General features: G+C 36.5%; 1 protein-coding gene across 10 annotated transcripts in view; it reads right to left on the bottom strand.

The window, feature by feature from the left end:
• LOC125250592 (receptor-type tyrosine-protein phosphatase mu-like) overlaps nt 1–19705 on the bottom strand; it is a 230570-nt gene that overhangs the window by 116082 nt on the left and 94783 nt on the right. For all 10 annotated transcript variants that reach the window (XM_048163240.1, XM_048163241.1, XM_048163242.1 and 7 more), the window contains exons 4-7: nt 19032–19110; nt 15575–15690; nt 12223–12397; nt 5819–6112 (exon numbers count right to left, since the gene is read on the bottom strand). In XM_048163240.1, coding sequence (XP_048019197.1) covers nt 5819–6112; nt 12223–12397; nt 15575–15690; nt 19032–19110 — 664 coding nt within the window. The remainder of the gene's footprint in view (nt 1–5818; nt 6113–12222; nt 12398–15574; nt 15691–19031; nt 19111–19705) is intronic.

Genomic DNA, 19705 nt, shown 5'->3' with positions numbered 1-19705 from the left:
TATAGAACCTTTTTGGCATAAAGGCTCTTGTAATTTGAGTCAGGAACCCTTGAGTTCTACAGTATATAGAACCTTTTTGGCATGAAGTGTTCTTATAATTTGAGTCAAGAACCCTACAGTTCTACAGTATATAGAACCTTTTTGGTATGAAGGTTCTTGTAATTTGAGTCAAGAACCCTTGAGTTCTATAGTATATAGAACCTTTTTGGCATGAAGCGTTCTTATAATTTGAGTCAAGAACCCTTGAGTTCTATAGTATATAGAACGTTTTTGGCATGAAGCGTTCTTATAATTTGAGTCAAGAACCCTTGAGTTCTACAGTATATAGAACGTTTTTGGCATGAAGGTTCTTGTAATTTGAGTCAAGAACCCTAGAGTTCTACGGTATATAGAACGTTTTTGACATGAAGCATTCTTATAATTTGAGTCAAGAACCCTTGAGTTCTACAGTATATAGAACGTTTTTGGCATGAAGGCTCTTGTAATTTGAGTCAAGAACCCTAGAGTTCTACAGTATATAGAACCTTTTTGGCATGAAGCGTTCTTATAATTTGAGTCAAGAACCCTAGAGTTCTACAGTATATATAACGTTTTTGGCATGAAGCGTTCTTATAATTTGAGTCAAGAACCCTAGAGTTCTACAGTATATAGAACGTTTTTGGCATGAAGCGTTCTTATAATTTGAGTCAAGAACCCTTGAGTTCTACAGTATATAGAACCTTTTTGGCATGAAGCGTTCTTATAATTTGAGTCAAGAACCCTAGAGTTCTACAGTATATAGAACGTTTTTGGCATGAAGCGTTCTTATAATTTGAGTCAAGAACCCTTGAGTTCTACAGTATATAGAACCTTTTTGGCATGAAGCGTTCTTATAATTTGAGTCAAGAACCCTTGAGTTCTATAGTATATAGAACCTTTTTGGCATGAAGCGTTCTTATAATTTGAGTCAAGAACCCTACAGTTCTACAGTATATAGAACCTTTTTGGTATGAAGGTTCTTGTAATTTGAGTCAAGAACCCTAGAGTTCTACAGTATATAGAACGTTTTTGGCATGAAGGTTCTTGTAATTTGAGTCAAGAACCCTAGAGTTCTACAGTATATAGAACCTTTTTGACATGAAGGTTCGTATAATTTGAGTCAAGAACCCTTGAGTTCTACAGTATATAGAACGTTTTTGGCATGAAGCGTTCTTATAATTTGAGTCAAGAACCCTTGAGTTCTACAGTATATAGAACGTTTTTGGCATGAAGCGTTCTTATAATTTGAGTCAAGAACCCTAGAGTTCTACAGTATATAGAACCTTTTTGACATGAAGGTTCGTATAATTTGAGTCAAGAACCCTTGAGTTCTACAGTATATAGAACGTTTTTGGCATGAAGCGTTCTTATAATTTGAGTCAAGAACCCTAGAGTTCTACAGTATATAGAACCTTTTTGACATGAAGGTTCGTATAATTTGAGTCAAGAACCCTTGAGTTCTACAGTATATAGAACCTTTTTGGCATGAAGCGTTCTTATAATTTGAGTCAAGAACCCTAGAGTTCTACAGTATATAGAACCTTTTTGACATGAAGGTTCGTATAATTTGAGTCAAGAACCCTTGAGTTCTACAGTATATAGAACGTTTTTGGCATGAAGCGTTCTTATAATTTGAGTCAAGAACCCTAGAGTTCTACAGTATATAGAACGTTTTTGGCATGAAGCGTTCTTATAATTTGAGTCAAGAACCCTAGAGTTCTACAGTATATAGAACCTTTTTGACATGAAGGTTCGTATAATTTGAGTCAAGAACCCTTGAGTTCTACAGTATATAGAACGTTTTTGGCATGAAGCGTTCTTATAATTTGAGTCAAGAACCCTAGAGTTCTACAGTATATAGAACGTTTTTGGCATGAAGCGTTCTTATAATTTGAGTCAAGAACCCTTGAGTTCTACAGTATATAGAACCTTTTTGGCATGAAGCGTTCTTATAATTTGAGTCAAGAACCCTAGAGTTCTACAGTATATAGAACGTTTTTGGCATGAAGCGTTCTTATAATTTGAGTCAAGAACCCTTGAGTTCTACAGTATATAGAACGTTTTTGGCATGAAGCGTTCTTATAATTTGAGTCAAGAACCCTTGAGTTCTACAGTATATAGAACCTTTTTGACATGAAGGTTCGTATAATTTGAGTCAAGAACCCTTGAGTTCTACAGTATATAGAACGTTTTTGGCATGAAGCCTTCTTATAATTTGAGTCAAGAACCCTTGAGTTCTACAGTATATAGAACCTTTTTGGCATGAAGGCTCTTGTAATTTGAGTCAAGAACCCTAGAGTTCTACAGTATATAGAACCTTTTTGACATGAAGGTTCGTATAATTTGAGTCAAGAACCCTTGAGTTCTACAGTATATAGAATGTTTTTGGCATGAAGCGTTCTTATAATTTGAGTCAAGAACCCTAGAGTTCTACAGTATATAGAACTTTTTGGCATGAAGCGTTCTTATAATTTGAGTCAAGAACCCTAGAGTTCTACAGTATATAGAACTTTTTGGCATGAAGCGTTCTTATAATTTGAGTCAAGCACCCTTGAGTTCTACAGTATATAGAACGTTTTTGGCATGAAGGCTCTTGTAATTTGAGTCAAGAACCCTTGAGTTTTACAGTATATAGAACCTTTTTGGCATGAAGCGTTCTTATAATTTGAGTCAAGAACCCTTGAGTTCTACAGTATATAGAACGTTTTTGGCATGAAGCGTTCTTATAATTTGAGTCAAGAACCCTAGAGTTCTACAGTATATAGAACGTTTTTGGCATGAAGCGTTCTTATAATTTGAGTCAAGAACCCTAGAGTTCTACAGTATATAGAACCTTTTTGGCATGAAGGTTCTTGTAATTTGAGTCAAGAACGCTATACAGAACCTCATTGGACCTTTATTTCTTAAAGTGTAGATAAAGAAAGAAAAAAATAGAAAGAAAGAAAAAGAAAAAGAATGAAAAAGAAAATAAAAGTAAACAAAGAAAAAAAGAAATAGAAAGGGAAATGAAAGAAAATGCAAAAGGAAGAAAAGATAAAAAAGAATAACTAAAGAGAAAGTGCTGAGTTCTCATGACATCGTGTCACGTGTGTGCGATCAAACCCATGATGCATCACTTCAGTGATGTTGAACTCTGTTGGTTCTCATCAGGTGTGAGTGACGATTATTTGAGTTTGACGATTTAAAGTCGAATAATGTGTAAAATCTTCATCATATGAGACTGAATGAATGACTTCTGTTATGATGCTTTAGTGCAGCTTCATCTACACTAGAGAATTTCCACAGTCGCAGAGAAGCATATCATGTGTTTATCAATGTTTACATGATGACAACAATGTAGTTAAGCAGTAAAACATCTGCTCGTAGCTGGAGCTTCAAATGAGTTTGAGGAGAAACAGACTGCTGTTAAATAAATACATACAAATGAAGCTCTTTTTGTGCAACTCTTAGAAGAATGTCCTTGATATCCACACAATGAGCCGCTCTTCTTCCACTTTCCTTCGTCTCAAACACAATCGCCAGCAATAAAGAATCACGTGTACAAACACACGCGTCCTCCACGACAATGTCTGAGCGGGGATAATCGCAACCGGGTCAAACGACCTTGCGTGGGTCACGACCGAGGACAGAACATTTCTATCAGATGTTCCTGTGGTGCCGACTGGAGAAATATCAATGCGAACAATAAGACGGACTGAGAGGCTTTTATAAAAGCTCTTCAAGAGGAAAAACACGCAATCGGAAAGAAGCTTTGCATTTAGAGAAACGTCTTTGTGCAGCACACGAAACAATAACGCACAGCCACGATAAGCCTTGCATACCTTCCACAAAATAATTCACTTTCAAGGGAACAACTAATTTTTCTCTGTACGTTTGTATCTCTTTGTCACTGGACTTCCATTAAGCTCGGCAAAGAGAGAACAAAGACACGAGAGACTGAAGGGGGAAAAAAAACATGAGCCTGAGCAGAAAAACACTCATTTCAACAATCTACAGCCACGCTGAAACACATTTGTTAAGCACCTAAAGTACGACTGATGGCTGTCAGGCCATAATTGTCATTAAGGGGCATAAATAGAGGATTGCATCAGGATAATAATGAACTAATGAATCGTACGTTAGTGGCCGTGTCTGCAGGTGAACACGTGATGCCGTAATGGAGGCTGCGTGTGTCCCGCAAACAGACTTTTGTGGAAAGATGGAGAGAATGTCGCATTTGTGTGTTCGACAGACATGATTGAGATCATGTGAAATCTAAAATGCTCAGCTGAGATCTTATATGAAGAGGGAGCAGATCGAAATACATGCATTTTGCATGATCTCTCTTATTTTGTTAAAATTATTCACATTTTCACAGATTCTGCAAGTGGTTCACATACTTTTTCTTGCAACTGTATTATCCTATAATCAACACTTTTCATGATTAGTTCATCTGGGCAGCTGCAATAGTAAAAATGTTGTAAACATATGCAAAAATGTTAGCCAATCACAGCAGTGAAGTCTTGAAAGAGACGACATGGAGTTTTTGAATGTAAAAATCCTACTAAATCCTTTGGACTTCATCTTTTTAAACAACATTCTAATGCATTATATTTTATTTTTGGGTAATCGCTCATAGTTTCTGAAGCATCACCAACACCGATACACTCACAAACACAGTAAACACAAAGGTTAACTGCACAACACACATGCCAGGAACAGCACTGACACTGATACACACACACACACACACACACACAGCCCTAAAGGCCTGGTGTGAAGGCCAGAGACACAGACTCATCCATTGCCATCAGCTCTGCAGAAATGAGAAACAGTGAGACCTTCAGCAGGAGGTCAAAACCCGATTGCAACCCAGAAAAAGCCTCCAGTTCTCCATCTCTCACACACACACACACACACACACAGTGTCAGGTACAAGAGGACGTGCCGCGGGCCACAGCTCCAGCTCCTCTCCATCTCCACTGAACTCAAAGACACTCAACATCACCTACGGCCTTCAAGTGCAGATGGAAAACATCACAGTTTTGAGTTACTCAAGCACAAGTTGCACTAAAATTCAATAAAGCACTGCTGTAGCGACACTGCGACCGTTAACAAATCACAGTCTTACCCAGTATTTGTGTCTAATTTTGTAGTTCAAGATCTAAAAATCCTTGAAAAGATTTATTTTCAACAAAGAGAAGCAAAAGTGCATGAGATATTATGACTAGTTTTTTTTTTTGTTTTTTTTTTAAGTATAAACAAGTGATGCACAAGATATTAAAGAGGACATATTATGTCTCGATGTTGTTTTGTGCTCTACTAGAACAGGTTATTATTATTCTCCTCATATTCTCCATTGTTGCAGCTCCTCTCTTCCCAGTCTGTCAGTAACGCTCTGTTTAGTTCCTGTCTCTATGAAGCCCCTCCTTCTGAAAAGCACAATGTGCTCTGATTGGTCGGCTGGAGCGGTGTGTTGTGATTGGTGTTTGGGAAATGTCCCGCCCCTTACCATAACCGCCAGTTTCAACTAACTCAACCAGGCCCCGCCCCTTTATTCTGCGCATAAATTATTTAAATGAGGAATATTGTGAAGAAAACTCAAGACTTTTATGACTTTCTTCTGTGGAACATAAAGAAGATATTTTGAAGAATGTTGTTTCGGTTCCCGCTGACTTCATTATACAGACAAAAATATACAATAGAAGTCAATGTGAACCGAAACAAATCGTCTTCTTTTATGTTCCACAGAAGAAAGAATAACAGCTGAACTATATATCACTCAGTGTTTCTTCTTTATATCATCTGAAGACGATGTTACCTGCACATTTGGTCCGGGCTCTCAGCGGCGGTCCCGGGGCTCCGGTTCCTCCGTCCAGCGGCCGCGTCAACAGCACACTGATCTCGTACTCCGTGTCGGGGTCCAGATGGCCGATTTTGTGCGAGGTTTTGTCGACGGGCTGCAGGTCGTACATGGTGCCGGAGACGGTGCGGTACTCCACCTCTCGGTTGATGATCGGCCCGTCTCCGTTGATGGAGTTGGCGTTCAGCTGGATCCAGAGGTACGTGGCGCCCACCGCCATCAGCTGAGGCGGAGCGATGGGAACCGGCGGTTCTGCCAGAACAGAACAGATGTTTAGAGTCAAGAACAGTTTGTTCTTTGAGTTTGTGATTAAATCAAGAACAAATATCAGAAAAATAATCTAAACTTGACTCCATTGGCAGATATTTGTTCTTGTTTTAAGCACAAACTCACACATTTTTTGCTTAATATCTTCAGTCATTTCTCTTCTCCAGTAAATGCATCTTGATTTAAGAATGTTTAGATATTTGTGCTGGAAAACAAGAACATCATTTGTACAGTGCACACACACACTGTGTAAACACAAATGATTAAAATATAAAGCTTCGGTGAGCAGAATCAAACTCCTTCCGGCTACTGATCAACTCGATGCGCTCGCGTCTGAAATTAAATCACATTTATAGTGCGTGAGCATGTGAGAGTTTGGGATACGATCATTGATGAAGACATCAAAACCGATCACTCGCTCTCATCTCTGGAGTCTCAGGCCTCCGGCGACGACAGCTCAGAGTAAAACATCATTCATATTTACTGCAGACGCTCAGGAATCAATCAGAGGAGAAAAGCACAAGGTAATGAAGAAACACAGAGTCTCAACAGGACTGTATCATCGCTGTCCAACGAGGAAATCATTTTTTAAGAGCATGAAATATGCTCAATATGTCTCAGGTTCAAACTCTCAAACACACGTGTTCGTATTGACCGACTGCAGATGGCCGTCCCACCCTGAACCCTGAAATACCCATAATCCTCCACGCCCCACCTGCTAATTAAACATCACCTCAAACGAACCGCTTAATCCCGGCGCCACAACAGAGAGAATCACAGCAGGACGCAGAAACACACGCTCTGAACGATCAGATGATCCTGTCCAGCCTCATTCATCATCGTCTGTCGGTCGCACTTCCTCTTTCTTTTGTCATTCGTCTTTCTCTGTAGTTTTACGTGTGCAGCAAGATATTGACCTCTGACCTCAACGAGACTCGAGTAAAAGACTGAACTCTTTAACCTCAGCGGCCGAGGAATTACAGACTATTGTGAAGAACAGCTTCATTCATGAAAATAATGCTGTAATGCAAAAAAAGCATAAACAAGCTTCATTTTCTGTTTTCAAAATATAATTTCTCGTGATTTTGGAGAGAAATATGAGCCGTAAAATTCACACAGATTCTCTTAAAAGCTTCATTAATGATGTAAAAGTATAAAATATAAAAGAATAACATTTAGTATAAAACATATTATAAAAGTTATAGTGTAATTAAAAAAACTGCTTATAATGTGCACAACTATAAAAGGCTTAAAATATACTATAAAAATTATGGTATATTTTAAAAAGTTTAATACTGTAAGTTTAAAACATACTATAAAGCATTACCAAAGTTATAGTATAAAAATATGTTTAAAATATCCTATTTTTTTTTTTTAAATATAGTATAATTTAAAAGAATTAGTATAAACATTTAAAAATACTAAAAATATTATGTTACAGAATAAAAATTATAAAAAGTATAAAAGTTTAAAATGTACTATAAAACATTGCGAAAGTTATAGTGTATAATGTATAAAAAATTAAAATATACAATAAATTTGTTAAAATAATATTATAGTATTATAATATACTTAAGTATAAAACATTAAAAGTTATATAAAAGTATACAAATGTAAAATATATTAAAAACCATATTGAAAAAATAGAATATTAAAATATTATACTTAATTATAAAAAGTTTAAAATATACTATTAAAAACATGGTATATTTTAAAAAGTTTAATACTGTAAGTTTAAAACATACTATAAAGCATTACCAAAGTTATAGTATAAAAATGTTTAAAATATCCTATGATTTAAAAAAAAAAATACAGTATACTTTAAAAGAATTAGTATAAACATTTAAAATATACTAAAATATTATAAGTATACAAAGTATAAAAGTTTAAAATGTACTATAAAACATTGTGAAAGTTATAGTATATAATGTATAAAAAATTTAAATATACTATAAAATTGTTAAAAAATAATATAGTATTATAATATACTTAAGTATAAAACATTAAAAGTTATATAAAAGTATATAAATGTAAAATATATTAAAAACCATATTGAAAAAAATAGAATATTAAAATATTATACTTAATTATAAAAAGCTTAAAATATACTATAAAACATAGTATAATTAGTAAAAAACAAAACAAAATATAGTATAAATAGTAAAATGTTTATACTGTATGCAAGTAAAAAAGGTTTGAAATATACTATTTAAAGTTTAAAAATTATAGTATAATATTAAAAAAATTATCCTTTACTTAAGTTTAGAATTTTAAAATATACTATAAAACATTAAAGTTAAATTATAATACACTATAAAAAATATTTATACTGCACTGTTAAATGTGTATACTGTTAAAAGTTATAGTATAAAAAGTATAACAATTTTAAACATTAAAAAGCATACTAAAAAAATATAAAAAGTTTAAATTATACTATCAAATGTAAAAGTTCTTACATAAAAAAAGGTCAAAGTTGACATGAATGTCAGTGGGGCTGTGAGCGGCTCATCCTCGTGTGTGTGTGTGTGTGTGTGTGTGTGTGTGTCTATTACAGAGAAATGACTCCACAGCATCCCAGCAGCCTCGGAGACGCCCATCCATCTCCACAAGACTGACGCGTGACCCGCAGGCCAGAGATCAGCCGCTAACAGGCCGTTTAATGTAGCGGCGTGAAGCTCTGCTTTATAGAGACATCCGTCACGCGCCGAGACTTCATGAGATGAGCTCAGAGCGGCCCGTTTAACAGCGTCATGAGTTATTCACACACGTAACACACGCCATCTACTATTTATAGCTGATCTGATGGAATTAAACCCCGGGATGAGCAGCGGCGCCTCCGTTTGACCCCGTGCTGAAGAACAATCACAAACCATCACATCGCAAATGTTTCTCCTACACAAGAAGATCAGATCAAATCAAAACTGAGAGTCTCTTGTTCCAGAAAAGAACCTCAACAACGTCTCAAACTGTCAGAAAGTCCACAAATATCTGAGATCTCAACAGGGACTCAAATATTTCTCATCATTTAAAAATCTACTTTTCTTTCTTTTGTCAATGTTTCATAATGACACAATTAATGTTTATAAAGGATAATAATGGCTATACAATTTAATTTAAATTAAATTATACATATACAATTTAAAAAATATTTACCATAAAATATTTGTAAAAGTGTCCAAAATATACAATAAAATATATTATAAAAAATATATAAATAATATAAAAATCTATAAATTATATATATATATATATATATATATATATATATATATATATATATATATATATATATATATATATATATATAATTTTATACCTATTATATATTTAAAAAATTAAAATGTTAAAAAAAATTAACATTTAAAAAAATTAAAATGTTAAAAATTAAAATTAAAATAGGTATAAAATGTTTTACAGTATATAGTTTACTACACTTTATAGTAAATTTCAAAAATTCAAAGTATAATATAAAAATACATTGTATATGTATATATAAGAAAAGTATGACAAAAATGTATACGTAGATATAAAATGTTATAAAATGTACAAATAAAAATGTTTCACAGTATATAGTTATATTAAACTTTATAGTAAACTTTAAGTATAAAGTTTAATGTACTATAAAACAAAAGTTATAGTAAATTGTAAAAAATCTAAATATAAAAGTTAATATAGTATAAAAACACTTAAAAATGTGAAATCTATACGTATAGCTAAACATCTAAAATATATTACAAGTTTTAAATATAAGTTTAAAATGTACTTTAAAACATTATAAAAGTTATAAATTTGCATAACAATGTTCAAACTGATGTCTATTTTTCTCCTGACGAGGGAAACTGAGACACAGTCGAGATCTCATGATGAGAACGAGTGATGATGTTCTTCTGTTGGAGCAGAAACACAACGGCAGCTAAAAACACCAGTAAACTGAAGCTGGAGGCTCCACGCTTCAGTCAGAGAGGGCTTTACGGCCTTCAGAGTGTAAAACGACAGATTAACAGCAGAAACGAGCCGTCAGAGACGCTCAGAAACGTTTGGCGGATGCTGTAAGCTGCGCAGGAGACGACGAGTGTGTGTGTGTGTGTGTGTGTGTGTGTGTCGAGACTTTAGGGCAGTGGACAGCTGTGACCTGTTTCAGTAACGCACCTGTCAGACAAACACACACACAAACTGACATTCTACATCCGCAAACTCTCACCACACACACTTCATATTCAACGATCACATAAACCGACTGATTCAGTCTGATCCACTTCTGGTCAAGACGACGCTCTGACTGACACATACAGACACAATAATACTGTAAGTCAGTCTGGAAAAAATCATGATGAACTGAAAACACAGAATAAATCAGCAGAAAATGTGTCTGCATTTCTACACACTAAAAAAATATTTTCATGATTTTTTACCACAACATTTTTTTCATTTGTCAAAACAACTTCAATAATTAATGTGGTTCAGATGACATACTATTTTGAGTTTCTGTTGATTAAATCAATCGCCTTCATTGTATTAACTCAAATTTTTAATTTCAATGAACTCAAAATTTTAAGGAAACATTTTTAATTTAAACCAACAATTCGTTTTTACAGTGTATCTGTCCAGAATGAATAAATACTGATTATTTTAGAAATATAAGCATAAAAACAATTGAGTATAAAGTGTTTATACACTATAACACATTATAAAAGATAATCTAAAATAATATTAAATTAGAGTATAGTAAGTACATAGTAAAATATGAGTATAAATGTTTAAAATATACTATAAAACAATTTATATATTATAAAAATATTTTCAAATTTACTATAAAACAAATATAATGTAATTGAAGAAAATTATACGCAAGTATAAAAAGTTTAAAATATACTAAAATCATGATAAAAGTTATTGTATAAAAGTATAAAAATATTTACAATAAGTATTAAATGCTTAAAATATACTATTAAACATTATAAAAGTTAAAGTATATAAATATAATTAATGTTCAAAATATACTATAAAATATATTAAACAAATTTGTGTTCTTTGATTTTTCTGACCACAGTGGCAGATATTTTTATCACTCAATTTTGATCAGTTTTTCATAAAACAAGTGTTAATATCAACCAATTCGTACGTATTTTACAAGGTTCGTATGAAATTCATACGAATTAGCCACCTTGTAAAATACATACGAATTGCCATGAGATCGGGTTGGTCATTTCTCTTCTCCAGTAAATGCATCTTGATTTAAGAATGTTTAGATATTTGTGCTGGAAAACAAGACAGAAACACTGAGGAAGAACAGAGTTTTTTGCAGTGCATAAAACATCAAAGAGGCGGAGTCTCGTCTGGCCTCAGGGCGGAGCCACTGAACATGATTGACAGCTCTCCGTCCGGACAGGCGGGATTAAAGCGATCAATCACATAAAGCTGTGAGGTAAAAACTACAGGAACATAAATTCAATTGAGCGAGAGAGACAAAGAAAGAGCTGAAGAAATATTGAAGGCCATTACCGGACTCTCCGAGAGAACGGATCGGGATTTAGATGCGAGCGGCTCTATAAATTCATATCAAATGACTGTTGAAGGGCTGCGTGGGACACCGTCCCCGTGAAAACACGACCCCGGTCAAGGGCGGCTCTTACAACGTAACGCGCGCTCATCAAAACAAAGAGAGCGGAAGCCATTAGCATAAAACACACATCAATCCTGATGTTTCAGCATCCGTCTCGACTCGCTCCAGTCTAGATGAAGCAGGAGATTCAGAGACGGATCGACACGCCGTCCTTGACACAGACACACTACTTTATGTAAGGCCAAACTCCTGAAAATGTTCTCAAAAATACATTTACAAGTACATCACACACTGCAAACGTTCTGCAAATGTTGTCTCCAGGATTTCTGTCCTGTTTTCCAATTCCAATTTCTACTCATTCTCAAATCAAGACACATTTACATGAGATGCAAAAGATTATACCTTTTTCATAACATTATCATTGACAGATATTTTTTGAAGTTTAAAACATAAACACACATATATTCTATAAACACACATTTTTATGTTAGATTAATTGATTTATATGCATATATATATATAAATGACTCACGTTTGATGGTCAGCTCTCCGTAGTTGGACACTCCCACGCCTCTGTTGGAGTGGACGATGCATCTGTAGCGTCCAGAATCCTGTTTGGTCGTGTTCACCACATCAAACATGCCGATAAAACGCTGGTTATTCCACGGTTTGGTCGCCTTCATCGGAGCTTCCCGACCGCCGATACCCTGAGAGCAGAGCGTGTTGGAGAAGGTCATTTGTGTGTCAGTTTATTTGTCAAAAACACTTTAAATCAACAGAAAGTTGACAGGACGTGTACATTTAAACCATGTAAATAAATAAATAAATAAATAAACAGAGCGACAAAGAGAACAAATAATTTTTGTTAAAATGAAAACCTATTCAAAATATTAATGAAACTATAATAGTATCTCAATTACAGTAAAATAACACTGGAACATAGTAGTGCCTTTAATATATACTAACTGTAATTTAAAAATCATTGTATTACATTAACGAGAAACTAATGAAAATCAATGTATATTCTCAAAAAATCAGAAACATTTTATCTTATTTTGATTAATTTGATTTAATAAAGCTTTTTGAGCTTAATTATGGTCGTGTGTGCACTTTTTGTTGCTTCCCTTTGAACCAGGGGTTCAAACAGCACACACTCACTCACACTCACTCACTCACTGATTCACTCACTCACTGACTCACTCACTGATTCATTCACTCACTGACTCACTCACTCACTCACTCACTGACTCACTCACTGATTCATTCACTCACTGACTCACTCACTGATTCATTCACTCACTGACTCACTCACTGATTCATTCACTCACTGACTCACTCACTCACTCACTCACTCACTGACTCACTCACTCACTCACTGACTCACTCACTGATTCACTCACTCACTGACTCACTCACTGATTCATTCACTCACTGACTCACTCACTCACTCACTCACTGATTCACTCACTCACTGACTCACTCACTGATTCATTCACTCACTGACTCACTCACTCACTCACTCACTGACTCACTCACTCAATCACTGACTCACTCATTGATTCATTCACTCACTGACTCACTCACTGACTCACTCACTCACTGACTAACTCACTGACTCACTCACTCACTGACTCACTCACTCACTCACTCACTGACTCACTCACTCACTGATTCATTCACTCACTGACTCACTCACTCACTCACTCACTGACTGACTCACTCACTCACTGATTCACTCACTCACTGACTCACTCACTGATTCACTCACTTACTGACTCACTCACTGATTCACTCACTGGCTGCATTCCACTCCAGTTTTAGACACGCACTCGTGAACTTCCCTAAACACTTCCCCTCAGGGGAATCCCTGCCGCCATTTTGAAGTGTGTTCCACTTTGTGAAGTGGTTGAGGGAAGTTTATATAGACAGACCCTTGCTCCCTTGATTTTGACCAAGGGAACAAGTCTACTTCACATGTACACTTCAGGCAGCTGGCTTAGGACGTTCCAGTTCAGCCCATTGCAAGGGTTCCGCCAGTAGTGGGCACTCGTGCAACGTAAGCAATGACGTACATCCGAGTCAACGAGACTCGAAGTTAGCGAGGGAAGGGCATTTAAAAAATGAACTGGAACGCAGCCACTCACTTACTGATTCACTCACTCACTCACTGACTCACTCACTGACTCACTCACTGATTCACTCACTGATTCACTCACTGATTCACTGATTCACTCACTCACTGATTCACTCACTCACTGATTCACTCACTCACTGATTCACTCACTCACTGATTCACTCACTCACTGATTCATTCACTCACTGATTCATTCACTCACTGACTCACTCCCTGATTCACTCCCTGATTCACTCACTGATTCACTCACTGATTCACTCACTGATTCACTCACTCACTGATTCACTCACTCACTGATTCACTCACTCACTGATTCATTCACTCACTGATTCATTCACTCACTGACTCACTCCCTGATTCACTCACTGATTCACTCACTGATTCACTCACTGATTCACTCACTCACTGATTCACTCACTCACTGATTCACTCACTCACTGACTCACTCACTCACTCCCTGATTCACTCACTGATTCACTCACTGATTCACTCACTGATTCACTCACTCACACACTCACTCACTGATTCACTCACTCACACACTCACTCACTGATTCACTCAATCACACACTCACTCACACACTCACTCACTGACTCACTCACTGATTCACTCACACAATCACACACTCACTGATTCACTCACTCACTGACTCGCTGATTCACTCACACACTCACACACACACACTCACTCTCTCTCACACACACACACACACAGTTCCTCCAGCTGTCAGCCGCTTCAGTAGGCAGATGGAGGCCATTAGTTCGTCAGTGATATTTCTTCATTACTGTCATCAGGGGACTGCTGTTAATGTTTGGATCTCTTTCCTCTGTTAATGAGGACGTGTTTGTTTAAGTGACAAACTGCCTGGCTGAGGTCTTCTGAAGACACAACACGTTCACAACACCACTACACTAGCTGCTCTGGGTTGCTCTGATTAGAACCAGAGGATCGAAGAGCTTTGATTTGCCTTGATCTTTTGACATATTAAAACATCCCGCAAATTTCAGAGCTTAAACCGGAAACAAGTGGATGGTTTATTTTAATGCCATCCTGGATTGTGGCGGAGGATCATATGTTTGTTTGGAGCATATGACTGAGACACAGTGTAATGGAGAGAAACTTTTGTTGACAGCAGCTGCGTCATAAACCATCAGTAAATGATTTCATAATGCTGTAAATTAAGCTTTTTTAAGGATAGTGTTTTCAGAACTCTTACTCTCGTGCAACAGGGAGTGGCGTTGATACGGTTTCCTGTGCAGTGACATTAGCCAATCATATCAGTGGATGTTTACGGACACGCCTTAAAGGAGCCGTGCTCAAGCCAGAGAAGACGTGACACAATCGAGCTATCAGAGGGACGATCGCTGAGATCAGAGCAAACCCAAAGCAGCTTCATTAAACTCAGTAAACCGTAATGATGCTGAACCGTCACACGTCCCGCGTCCCTAGACGGATAGATGAGGGTGTAAACGAGCCTCTGGGTTTAATGAGCCGCTCTGCTGCGGGACGCTTCATGAACAGGATCATTCTGACCGGATGGAGGGATTGTGTGTGTTTTACAGACAGAAAACTGGATCACTGGATTAGTGTGTGAGACTTTTCCTCCTTCATTTTGTATTAATAAATAGAGAAACAGTAATGAATCATGATCATGTGTGTGTGTGTGTGCGCGTGTGTGAGTGTGAGTGTGTGTGTGTGCGCGTGTGTGAGTGTGTGTGTGTGTGTGTGTGTGTGTGTGTGTGTGTCTGACCTGCAACCAGAGGTTGAAGTTGTCTCTCCACTCTCCGTTGACAGTGCAGTGGAAGGTCGCGGTCTGTCCGGCATTCACTTCCACTCCTTTGATATGGAGGAAGTGTGGCGTGTTCACTGGAAGCAGAAACGGCCCGTTATTTGAATGTCTGCACAATAACAGACAACACACACTGAATAAAACACACAGTCTGGAGTTTCAGAAGAGCTACTGAGACTAAAACATCAGCAGAACTTTACTTTACAGTCCTGATTCACAAAACATACTATGATTTAAAGGGTTAGTTCACCCAAAAATGAAAATTCTGTCATTAATTACTCACCCTCATGTCGTTCCACACCCGTAAGACCTTCGTTCATCTTCGGAACACAAATTAAGATATTTTTGATGAAATCCGATGGCTCAGTGAGGCCTGAGCAATGACATTTCCTCTCTCAAGATCCATTAATGTACTAAAAACATGTTTAAATCAGTTCATGTGAGTACAGTGGTTCAATATTAATATTATAAAGCCACGAGAATATTTTTGGTGCGCCAAAAAAACAAAATAACGACTTATTTAGTGATGACCGATTTCAAAACACTGCTTCAGGAAGCTTCGGAGCATTATGAATCTTTTGTGTCAAATCATGATTCGGATCGCGTGTCAAACCACCAAACTGCTGAAATCACGTGACTTTGGCGCTCCGAACCACTGATTCGACACAAAAGATTCATAACGCTCCGAAGCTTCCTGAAGCAGTGTTTTGAAATCGGCCATCACTATATAAGTCGTTATTTTGGGGTTTTTTTTGGCGCACCAAAAATATTCTCGTGGCTTTATAATATTAATATTGAACCACTGTACTCACATGAACTGATTTAAATATGTTTTTAGTACATTAATGGATCTTGAGAGAGGAAATGTCATTGCTGGCTATGCAGGCCTCACTGAGCCATCAGATTTCATCAAAAATATCTTAATTTCTGTTCCGAAGATTTTCTTACGGGTGGTCTTACGGGTGTGGAACGACATGAGGGTGAGTAATTAATGACAGAATTTTCATTTTTGGGTGAACTAACCCTTTAAGAATGTTTAGATATTTGTGCTGCAAAACAAGACATGAAATATTGAGGAAGAACAGAGTTTTTTGAGTTCATGAGGCTCAATGTGATTTTAACCTCGATCTCTTCAACAAGATGTTTTATTCCTGATATCAATAACACCCTCTCAACCTCCTTATTTTCAGAACGAGCAACACACAAAAAAATCTTTATTAGTTTCTCATTTAATTTGCGCACAGCTAATAATATTCCTCTAAATCACTAACCTTAACTCTATTGATTTAAGTTTTGAGCGGAGCCGGCGTGTTCTCATTAGTCTCTACAACAAAGCGCACTCATATCTGGGTCAATATGCATTTAAAACCAAAAGCATCTGTGAGATGAAAGTTCATTTAAATCAAGTTAGGAAGTATAATGTTTGAGGACCGCAGGCCGCCGTGACCTTGAATTGATCCGCGCTGGTTCTGCACAGACACAGACACGCTGCTAATTTAATCACGGCCTCTCTCCGTTCTTCCTCGCGCTCTTCAATATTTCAGCAGTCGCATTTGAAGTGCAGCCACCTTTACTGCCTCCACCCGCCAATCTTCCCCGCGCGGCGGCTGCATCTCTTTCTCTTATCGTTAAAGTAGTGTTTTTTTCCGCTGTGATGATAGCGAGACCACCCGCTGTCTGAGAGACGCTCTGCCATCTGCTTTCATGGAGAGCAAATGAATGAGAACTTCAACACAATCATCTTTCAAAACTAAAAACATTAATGCTACAAAAATGTTGATATTGACCTCTGATTAGTTCATCGCAGAGACACGCTGCATACTGCATTCATATAGTCTATAACGCACATGATGTCTTTTTAAATAGTAGGCAGTGCTGATTTAAAATTTGGCAATTTGGAATTTTGGCTAGGCATATTAGAGAAAAGCTGTTTAAAAAAATAAAATGAATAATATTAATAACATAATAATAATATATATATATATATATATATATATATATATATATATATATATATATATATATATATATATATATATATATATATATATATATATATAATAAATAGGATTAAACTAACTAAATAAACATACTTTTTATTAAAATAATAAATTAACTAAAATAAATATACTTTGATTTCATAACTAAATAAATGAAATAAACAAAAACATTTTATTAAATATAATTTTTAAAATATAAATATAAAAACATTGATTTAAATAATAGACAAAATGCAAGGTAACTTAATCTAAATATTTATAATATAAATTTTTCCCACTGAAAATATATAGCCCTCATATTAGGATGAGGGAAAAGTAGTGTAAAAAATAAAATAGATAATAATAATAAATAATAATATTAAACATAATAAAAAATAAATAAAAAGGATTAAACCAATTAAATACATTTAATTGAAATAATAAAATATATATATTTTGAATATATGACTAGATAAATAAAATAAACAAAAACTTTTTATTAAAATAAATATAATTTGTAAAATATATTTATTATTTATTTTTTAATATAACTACAGAAGAGGACTAGGGCCAAGTAATAATAAAAAAAATAAAACCATCGAGATTAAAGTCATTATAATGCAAGATTAAACTCGTTAAATTGAGAAAAAAGTCGAACTTCAATGTCGAGAATAAAACCATTAAATTTCGAGAATAATGTTGTGTTTCGAGAAAAAAAGGCAAAATAAAATGTTGAGAGTAAACACGCATTCGATCAGTGTTTACTGCATGACAGAGTTAGATTAGTCAGGCTATATTTTAGAATTTCTTTCGAAAACAAAGAAATAGTCTTTGACAAAAACATGAATTTCTCAGCTGTTTTGTTGAAAATTATGCTTCTTTTAGTGAAACTAAAAAAGTGCAAAAAAAGAATGCATGAAGATGATTTTTAAAGCAGAGGCTCTGTTCTTTCTTTTTGACATATTGTGACACACGTTCAGATATTCAAGCAACAAAATATTCAGCGGGCCTTTAAAGTTTTGTGAAAATGATCTAAAATGCTGCCGCGGCTGGCAACTTTTTAAAAAACAGTGGAGGGGAGAGAGTTAAATTACATTGGAATCAAGTTCTTGAGCGTTTCTCAGGAGATGCTGTCTATGCAGAGTGTTTCATATCACTTATGAGGCCTATGAAGACAGCAGAATCCCACTTGACCCGTTCATTCTCCTGCTAACGGTGCCTCTTTCACACCCTGATATCTCTCCTGCATTACGTGAAAGCTTTATCACCATCTTTCCACCTCTTTTGTTTTCTTTATTACGCTCTCTTTTATGACTCTCCATGCCTAGAGAAAGACGGACGGAATTGATATTTGGAGGGTGGCAGGAAAAGGCCAAGGAGCGGGTGATGAGGCTGAGTTTACGACAGCAGAGAGACAGAGAGACAGAGACGGGTCTTACTGCACTGATGGCCCTGGAGGACGACGTCCTTGATGGCGAGCAAGCCGCGCTGCCCGGAGGTCACCACTTCAAAGACGATCTGCGGAGGAAAGAGAAAGCTCATAACCACAGTGATAAATGGACACGCTCTCAAAATGTCACACACACCGGCACGGAGGACTCCCGCAGGGGCCGAGGTGAGGATTTAAACAACGCGCACCACAGAGATGAGGAAAGCGCCATTCACGCTGGTCATTAGCGGTCATTAAAACACCATTTGGCTTTAGTTATTGGGCTAAACTTGTTAAACCAGCGGGCGTATGGGGAGCAGGCTCCAAGGGTGCCCACGGTGAATCGGCTGTCTGTCAGATGCCGGCGTTTATAGACGCGGTAAATCACGGCTCTATCAGCGAGGTGCTGCGGCAGCATGTGCTAAATCTGCTCACCTCAGACTCGGTTTATACAGCCAAACAATTCAACTCGACAGCCAGACTCTGGGGGTCAGGGCTAAAGACTGCAGAGTGAAGGATTCTGGGATACATGCTCTTTGCTAAGGTTTCTATTATGATGCATATTCAGCGTGCGAGAGATTTGACAGGCGTCCCTTGAGCCAGTTCCGCGGTGCGGGGCAACATCGCGGTCACACCGACCCGCACCAGCGAGCTTTAGTTTCCTGAATATGTGGAAAAGAAGCT

Source organism: Megalobrama amblycephala, linkage group LG17, assembly GCF_018812025.1.
Source record: "Megalobrama amblycephala isolate DHTTF-2021 linkage group LG17, ASM1881202v1, whole genome shotgun sequence".
Lineage (NCBI taxonomy): Eukaryota > Metazoa > Chordata > Actinopteri > Cypriniformes > Xenocyprididae > Megalobrama > Megalobrama amblycephala.
The sequence above is the reverse complement of the archived record's forward strand: the minus strand, read 5'-3'. Positions and strand labels throughout refer to the sequence as shown.